This window comes from Eschrichtius robustus, chromosome 12 (assembly GCF_028021215.1).
Source record: "Eschrichtius robustus isolate mEscRob2 chromosome 12, mEscRob2.pri, whole genome shotgun sequence".
In the NCBI taxonomy this organism is placed as follows: Eukaryota; Metazoa; Chordata; class Mammalia; order Artiodactyla; family Eschrichtiidae; genus Eschrichtius; species Eschrichtius robustus.
This window is the reverse complement of record NC_090835.1, coordinates 41724509-41733722: the sequence shown is the minus strand read 5'-3', so window position 1 is coordinate 41733722 and position 9214 is coordinate 41724509. Positions and strand designations below refer to the sequence as shown.

The following is a 9214-nucleotide window of genomic DNA, read 5'->3' as shown; positions in this document are numbered from 1 at the left end:
CAGTTGGTTGAATTCAAGGATGTGTAACCCATGGACATGGAGGGCCCACTGTATTCCACATTTTCCTATGTCTGTATTTGTACATTTACTACACCTGATGCTATTTACTTAAAAATAGCAAATACTCATAAATCTTCTTGATACCCAGCTTCTTCCACTAATCCCTTGATTCCTACTCTCTATTCCTTCCCCCGCCTTAGAAACACACACACACACGCACATACACACTCAAACACACACACACACACACACAACTATATGAGGGACCAACAGGTGCCCTTGAGGAAAAGAGTTGCTTGGCCTGACCTTAGACTCCAGACCATCAGGCACTAAGCTCAAAACTGCCGGAAAGAGTGGGAGTGGGACCGGGAATACAGGGAAGGAAAGGTTCCACTGGGCAGGTGTTTGGTCAGACACATGATTTCAGTACGAAATTCTAGAAAAGATGAATGGCACTTTATAGGGAATGAAAATCAACAGCATTTCTAATTTTATTTCTTGTTAAGATGATAGCAGGGATCTGTGAAAACTGATGAGTTTGGCAAAATCCGCCCTCAGGAAGGGAGAGGAAGGGAGAAGAAGGATCAGGGCTGGAAGCAGGGAGGGGCTGAGGCCCCCGGGGAGGCGGGGCAGCTTCTTCTCAGGTTTGACCTGGTCAGGAAGGCGCAGGCTTCCAGAAGCGCTGTGGGACACAGCAAAGCAGGAGATTCAGAAACTGATTCCTTTTTTTTTTTTTTTTTGAATCAATACATCAATCAAAGAGGACACTAAAACAAACTTTCCTCTGCCCTTCTTCCACCACTGTAGGTCAAGGCTTGCCATCCCCACATTTCTCCACTGTCTGTCCTGCTAAGAGCTACAGGACCCAAGGGAGCACACAAAACCTCTGGTCCTTATCAAGCTGCGAGATTCCCTGCTCTGGCCTGAGTGACACAGCTGCCACCCACTTGTCTCCAGGTGAATCAGCTGTCACACTCTCAAGTTCACAAGGTATTGATGGTCCTCGAATTTGTTCTGGAATGTGAGCAATTGATCATCTTCATGCAAATCTGCTTGCAGTAATATCCACCTACTCATTCACTCATTCATCCGTGAATCCCTCCTGAGCACTGGCTTTGTGTGAGCCTCTGTGTTAAGTGCTGGGGATTCAACACAGACAGATAAGCCCTGCCCTCAAGGGGTGTACCATCTGTGCAATCCTGAGCGGGCTGCTCACAAGAGTAGCCCTGCAGCGCAACTTCTAAGTGTAGCCCTAGATCCACCTGCATCACAATTCCCTGAGATGTCCGTGGAAATAGCAGGGTTTCTCAACCTTGGCACTCTTGACATTTGGGGCTGGGGAATTCTTTGTTGCGAAGGCTGTTCTGTGCTCTGTTTAGTAGCACAGATGCCAAGAGCACCCCCTATATCATGAGAATTAAAAATACCTCCCAGCATTGCCAAATGCCTCAGGGGCAAAATCATCCCCGGTTGAGAACCACTGATATAGAGATTCTCAGCCCTTCCCCAACCCCTGGACCACCACACAACACCCACCAATGCCTCCAACTCCCCTGGTGAGGGACCAGGAATAGGAACCCAGATGACACCAGTGCACAGAGGAGGCAAAACTTGCCGAAACTCAAGAATCATTGCCTGGAGGCTTACAACACTCTGCTATGTCTTCTAAGTGTTTTTAAAGAATTAAATTATTGTCAATACATTTTCCAGGCTAAAATGTTTTTTGAGAATTTGTATTCTCTACGGTTAGTACTTACAGTAACTGCCTAGAAACCAGAATTTGTCATTTCTCAATATATATGTTTTTAAAGAGTTAAATTATTGTCAATACATTTTCCTGGCTAAAATGTTCTTTGAGAATTTGTATTATCTACGGTTAGTACTTACGGTAACTGCCTAGAAACCAGAATTTGTCATTTCTCAATATATATGTATATATATGTATACCTTTGTGTGTAAGTATATACATACATATATATATTTACAGTCGCTATCAGCATTATAAAAATTTAGCATATTACTACTGCTTTATTTTATTCTCTAATTTTTTCACCTCATCAATGAGAGTGTAATTTCCCACAGTATAGAGACATTGTATTGCCTTAATGTTTTTATACCCGCTTCATCCCTAGAATGTTTGGCCCTCCAACCTTGACCTTCACCTGCGGTGGTTTCCCAGTGACGCTACCTATGTTCCACTTACGGGAGGTTGAGCATTTTTTCAGGTTAGCAATGGCCGTGACATACTCTGGTCCCAAATATTTTTCATATGTTGTTTTGCCTCCGAGTTTGGCCAGACACTCAGTGTTGTCATTGAACAGAAGGTTTTTGGTTTCAGACTGGAACAAGCAAAACTTGCCCGGGCAGTCTTTTCCATTTTTCCCAAACTGAGCCTGTGTCAAAAGGGCAGACAGTAAGAGAGCAGCGGAGGAAAACAGGAGACGTTATGGATTCGGGGAGGCCAAGGGCATTTCTTCTGCACAGGATCAGCCATAGGAAAACCGTGGGGCAAAAGGAGCTAAGTTCTGGAATCACTCCACTGTCCTGGCTAAGTCTTCCCCTGCCCCACGTCCCCCTGCTCCACACCACAGCCCAGTGCCCAGGCCCCTCACCACTTCTGATCTCACCTCCCGCCACCTTGCCTTTCTTTTTCATCTGTGGCCTCTTCCCTTAGAACCTCTTATGTGTGACTAGGTGACAGCTGAGGATTTTGAGATCCATCCCCAAAGTAAACACCTCTAGCATTCTAATAGGCCAGCTCTCCCAGAGAGGCAGACTGCATTGGAAATCCTCTCTGCCACGGACCCGGTCATTGCCTTGGGCAGGTCACTTAGCCTCCCTTGGACATGGTTCCTCCTCCATGCCCAGGGCTCCCACGGAGGTGAGCTGCAAGAACCAAGCACCTGCATGGCAGCAGACCTCTTACCAGCACCCGTGAGTGTGCACAGTGGGGGCTCCATAAATGCTAGTTATTGTGCCTATTTTTACATTCTAGGGCCACTGTCTTTAACGCACATCTAGAAACGTGCCATTTTAATACAGAGCTAGATGTCCTAATAGAGAATCCCAGACTTCAAGGAAATTATAGGATTTCCTTCAAACCACCTCACGTGGATAGCCTTAAATCTATACAAGTTCTGGGTTTGTTGTTTTTAGAGATTGCAAATGCAGGGGCCCGGTCTAGAACATCCCCAGTCGGCCCGGGCTCTGGAAACATCAGCAGAGCAAACCACTCTCTACCTGGCTATGGAAGGAAGGCTTAGTCGCCTCCCTCATCTGCCTGAAGAACAACAGGAGGCTCAAGGAGAGAAAGCATCTCCCAGCCAGGCAGTGAGCACACGTCCAGGGCCATGAGACTCAGGGCAGCCCCCCAGCGTGGAGCAAATACTCTCATCACCAGCTTCAAGCAGAGGGACGGGACAGAAAGGCTGGGGATGGGTGGATTCCCTGAGCTCTGTGATCGCCGCACCTAACAGGAGCCCCTGCAAGAGGCCCTGGTGACCCATACCTGTTGGAGGAGCAGCACCTGTTCCACGTGTGCTGCCTTATCGCTCCGAGATACCACGGCATGATTTGGGGCCACAGCCAGGTGGCAGCTCTGAGCCTCTGTCACAGGCTTCCTGGTGCCATCGAGACACAGCAACCTAAAGTCCTCCCGATCCAATTTCCTAGCCCAGGCTGCAGTGTTCTCTCCTGGAGATATAAAGAAGGCAGCATCAGCCACGGCTGCCCCTCTGAGTCAAAGCATCCTTTCCGGGTGGCTGTGACCATCCACCGGCCTCTTGAAATGCACACAGTGGGGTTGCAGTGATGTGAAGGAGAGCAAACAAAGCTCCACAAGATACACAAACTTCAAACATATCAAGCATTAGTGCTATATCCTCACGATGGAGTATTACTCAGCAATGAAAAGGAGTCAAGTTCTGACACGCGCTGCAACGTGGATGAACCTTGAAAACATTACGCTAAGTAAAAGAAGCCAGTCACAAAAGATCACATATCGTAGGATTCCATTTATGTGAAATGTCCTGAATACGCAAATCTATGGAGACAGAAAGTGAATTGATGGTTGCCAGCTCTGGGGGAGTGGGGAAGCGACTGATAATAGGTGCAGGGTTTCTTTAAGGGGTTTTGTGAATGTTCTAGAATTGGATTCTGTTGGCAGCTGCACAACTTTGTGCTGGAGATCACTGAATCCCATTGAATCTACACTCTGAATGGGTGGATTTTGGAGTATGTAAATTGTATCTCCATAAAGCTGTTACATTTCTTTAAAAGAAAACCCTCCATGTATGCCATATTTTCCAGTGAGTTCCAGAAAAAGAAGTGCTGGTTTGTGTTCAAGAAGAAATTGTTGGGACTTCCCTGGTGGTCCAGTGGGTAAGACTACCAGCTCCCAAGGCAGGGGGCCGGGGTTCGATCCCTGGTCAGGGAGCTAGATCCTGCATGCCGCAACGAAGATCCCATGTGCCGCAACTAAGAACTGGCTCAGCCAAATAAATAAATTAAATAAATAAGTATTTTAAAAAAAGGAGAAGAAGAAGAAGAAATTGTTTCCTTTCATATTCCAATGCTCTTAGTGTAACCAGAGGAAGGATAGGAACGTCTATGGGTTTATCAAATATGCTTTCAGTCAATTCCGATAAAATACAGTTGTGAAATCCCAGAGAAGCTTAAAACTAAATTTGCCACCCATCTGATCCCTGGAGATCACTTAGATTCATGGTTCCTGAATTCAAAATGTAATTGTACACAGGTATGCCTGTGTGTGTGCAAACGTAGCTTTCGTGGTCAGGTGGCTGCTTCTCTCCTTGTGCCCTGTCCCCTCAAGGAAAGACTTCCTGCATTCTCTTGGCTTTGTCCATTCGATACTGAGATCACCCCAGATTTACATGTCTGGCCTCTATCGCTCTCCCCGGGGACTTGGAGGATTGGCTCTGGCTGTGGCTGTCACTGAAGGGAAGAGGCAGAAAGTGGAAGCAGCCCCTTTGAGGGGGGAAGTGGCAAGTCCTCTGTGGGGGCGTGGAGGGCTAAGTGCAGCGGGTAAGGAGAGAGGTGCGGTTTGGAAGGCAGCACACCGCTGGGAGTCTTAAACTTGGTAATTAGTATTTTCACCAGAGGTCAGAAGAGAGAGTGACTATTCCTCTATTGGCTGGGGGATTTTACCTTCTATCATCTGCATCTGCCTATGATTTTGTCCTCATTAACCCCCAAGGAGTTTCCACACTGAGGGCTCACATGGGCTGAATGAACGCTCCCACTTCCTTGTTTAAAAGCGGAAATTTAACCTGCACATGTCCAAATTTTTTTTTCACGTATCATCCACATTCAGTTTCCGATAGGCTGAGACAGGAAGATGGTGTGCTTCTGTGGCTGACTAGACAAAGCCAGGGAGATAGTTGCCCCTGAATATGGCGCGCGCGCGCGTGTGTGTGTGTGTGTGTGTGTGTGCGTGTGTGTGTGTGTGTGAGAGAGAGAGACAGAGGGAGAGAGAGAGAGGGAGAGAGGAAATTTGGTTTCAAAATCAATGTGACACCTATAGATGTTACTATGTTGCATACTGAGGTAAAGTATTTTAGAATTAATTTGATCCAAGTCTGGAAAAGATTATCATAATTTCCAATTGCAAATCTGAATAGTAATCTGTGTCATGATGGCAAAGATTCTTCTTTGAAGGGGAAAGGGAAACATCTTTACCTACCGTTAGTATTCTCCAAGACAGTGACATCTTTCACAAATGCAACATCCCCAGCGTCCTCAGCCAGGCACCTAAAATGTTTCAGAGAATAAAAACATTGCCAGAGGGGCTTCCCTGGTGGCACAGTGGTTCAGAATCTGCCTGCCAATGCAGGGGACATGGGTTTGAGCCCTGGTCCGGGAAGATCCCATGTGCCGCGGAGCAACTAAGCCTGTGAGCCACAACTACTGAGCCTGCGCGCCTAAAGCCCGTGCTCCGCAGCACGAGAAGCCACCGCAATGAGAAGCCCGTGCACCGCAACGAAGAGTAGCCCCCGCCTGCCGCAACTAGAGAAAGCCCGCGTGCAGCAACGAAGACCCAGCACAGCCAAAAAAAAAAAAAAAAAAAAATTGCCAGAGAAGAAAAACTATTAGAGTTTTCATAAATAGTCATAATACACATTCCAAAAACTGAAACATGGAAGTAAACATAGAAAAGATAAAGACAAATATTTCCAGGAACTTAGAGTTTAAAATGGTAGATTGAAGATATATGGGTACCTTCCCTCCTTCTAAAATTCCAATAAAATGACATGAATGAGATTTTTTTAAAGCCATATATCTATGAGCCAGAGGAAGGCAAGAGGGAAAGAGAGAAGATAATAATGGCAACGTTTGGAAGTAGAGATCAAATGGGTGAGCAGTAATTGACCCAAAAGAGCAAAGAAAGCTGTGACATAAGTTGGAAGTGGGGGGCGCCCAGGAGAAAGCTGATGTGCACGGCAGAACTCCAGAAAGACTCAACAATTAGAAGTACTAGGCACCACTGAAAGTAGCTGAGAACAGCAGGACTAGATAGAGCCTATATACATGCAGTGTAAATATATATGCCCAATCTGATGAATTAAAAGAAGACCCACTGAAGAAATACCATTGTGAAGTTTCAGAACACTGGAGGGAGATTTAAAAATAATTTTTAGAACTATTTTTTATTTTATTTCTTTAAATCAAAAACTTTTCACAAAAATAGTTTTCAAAGCATTTTACATTGGACGAAACACAAAACTCATTTTTCCTAAAGAGTATTTTTCATTCATAGTTAAATCTCTGTAAATTTAGAGAGAAATATAAAACATATGTGTCTGATTTATTTACTCTTCACAACATACTCTTTGTGTAGACCTGTTTGTCTAAGACACCTCATGAGCCTTCTAAAGCTTCTCTCTCAGGATTAGGAAGCCAAAAATAAATTGTTGAAAACTCAAAAAAAAAATTCTTTTCAAGAAGAAAAAATGTCATATACAAAGAATCAGGGATCGAAAAATGGTACCAGATTTCTCAACAGAAACTCTAGCTGTAGAAGACAATGGATTAACGCTTTTAAATTTCTGAATTTGCTTGATTTTCTGTCTTTCTATGTTACATTCTGCATAATTTTTTTTCACATATTTCCACATCGCTACTTCTCTTTTTAGCTATGCTTAATCTGTTAAACTGGTCAATTATATAGCAAACTTCAGTTGCTGTAATTTTTTTCCTTTCTAGAAGTTCTATTTATTCCTTTTTAAAAATACTAACCTGTTTATTCTGCTGTTTTTTGCTTCAACTTTTCCCCTGTGCGTTTTTTTCACATTGTTATAATTACTTTTTACTGTGTCCTGCTCATTGTTACTGATAGAGTACTTCTGAGCAGTCTTTGAGGCTTAAACTGAAGATGCTGTCTCCCAGACAAGTTCCTAAAGGGAGCGCTAGTCTGGGACCACTTTTTAAAAAATTATGAGTTGAGAATTTCTGGACCATCCTAGGGGACACAAGTTGGAGCTGCAAATCCATGCAAGAGCTGGCCCATGGTTTCAATTTTTCAGGGATGACGTGTATTTTCCTCCCTGTTTTCCTCAGCATCCAGGCAACCTGAAGCCTCCTGGGAGTGGGGTGGAAGTTACTTCTGGTTCACTCCTACCTTAAAGGTGTATGTAACCTCTGAGTTCAAGTTTGTCAGAATAGCTACCCTCAGGACAAAGTGTCTCCACCTAGGTCTCCGAATTCCTATTCCCCTTAGATTTTAGTCTAATAATCCCTTGTCACTTTGTCAGTTATTCAATGCTCTTAAGAACACGGGTGTGGGGGCTTCCCTGGTGGCGCAGTGGTTGAGAATCTGCCTGCCAGTGCAGGGGACACGGGTTCGAGCCCTGGTCTGGGAAGATCCCACATGCCACGGAGCAACTAGGCCCGTGAGCCACAATTACTGAGCCTGCGCGACTGGAGCCTGTGCTCCGCAACAAGAGAGGCCGCGATAGTGAGAGGCCCGCGCACCGCGATGAAGAGTGGCCCCCGCTTGCCGCAACTGGAGAAAGCCCTAGCACAGAAACGAAGACCCAACACAGCCATAAATAAATAAATAAAAATTAAAAAAAAAAAAGAACACGGGTGTGTGTGCGTGCACATGTGTGGGTGTGTGTGAGCACACGTGTGTGTGTGTGTGTGTGTGTGTACTTAACCCAACATTTTTGCTTGTTTTTAGTGGGACAGTTGGTCAAAACAGTTAATGCTCCCATTTCCCAGATATGCAAATCCTGTCAAAATTCCTAGGGAAATTGTTTTCCAGCCTGCACTTAGTTACCCAGCCAAACTATAAATCACTTCAAGGGTAGACTAAAGATGTTTTTAGACATGTAAATACTCAAAAAACAGAACTCCTATTCACCCTTTCTCAAGAACATGTGTTCTGCTGCAACAAAACTAAGAAAACTAAAGATGTGGGATCCAGGAAACAGGTCATTTAAGAGGAAGTAAGACAATGAAAAATCCCAGAATGATGCTTAAGGGGAATCCCCAGACCACAGATATGTAGGCGGCCTCGAGAGGCCCAATCCAGACTGGGGAGGAGGGTGGAGATCTTCAGGTGCAACATTCCCAGGTAAATGATGAACCTGGGACAGCATCCAGTCTGTTTGTGCATGGATTGCTAGATTTATGCTACTAGTAGAAGGTTTGGGGATGAATGAGTGATTTTTTAAAAGAAGTACAGAAAATTAAGCAAATTTTAAAAAGACACCGATCAACTCCAGAGTAAAGAAAAACTCTGTTCAATAAGAGAAATATAATCTTATTATGTCACATATTTAATATGAGACTAATATTTACATATTCATAATAAAGTAAGCACTAAATATGTCATACTCTTGTTGTATACTAAAAGGAGGTGAAGTTTGTGGTTATGGGTGGAAGAAGCACAGGAGCAGTACGAGAGGCTAGATCTTCTTCTTTCATAATGGAAAGTCAGCAGAAAATAGCTGACATTTAAAAATCAAGAACCAGCAATATATAAGGATGTTAGTTAGAAACATAGAGATAAATATGGTTCCGGTTCCAGCTTTCGATTTGAGCAAAAGACAAAGCATTTCCTTCTGGTATAAATAGGAATACTAAAGTGTAGGTGTTCCAGTGAAATAATACCTTACCATAGGTTTGAAAAAGAAAACCACATGGTTTTTTATCAGACATGTTGTCTATTCAATATTTCTGAGTAGAATCACAA

General features: G+C 44.2%; 1 protein-coding gene across 3 annotated transcripts in view; it reads right to left on the bottom strand.

Annotated features, from left to right (window-relative positions):
- Positions 1-508: 508 nt before the first annotated feature.
- LTF (lactotransferrin) overlaps positions 509-9214 on the bottom strand; it is a 28743-nt gene continuing 20037 nt past the window's right edge. For all 3 annotated transcript variants that reach the window (XM_068559077.1, XM_068559078.1, XM_068559079.1), the window contains 4 exons: positions 5702-5769; positions 3509-3693; positions 2204-2393; positions 509-682 (listed from right to left, as the gene is read on the bottom strand). In XM_068559077.1, the coding sequence (XP_068415178.1) occupies positions 585-682; positions 2204-2393; positions 3509-3693; positions 5702-5769 (541 nt within the window). In that variant the 3' untranslated portion in view covers positions 509-584. The remainder of the gene's footprint in view (positions 683-2203; positions 2394-3508; positions 3694-5701; positions 5770-9214) is intronic.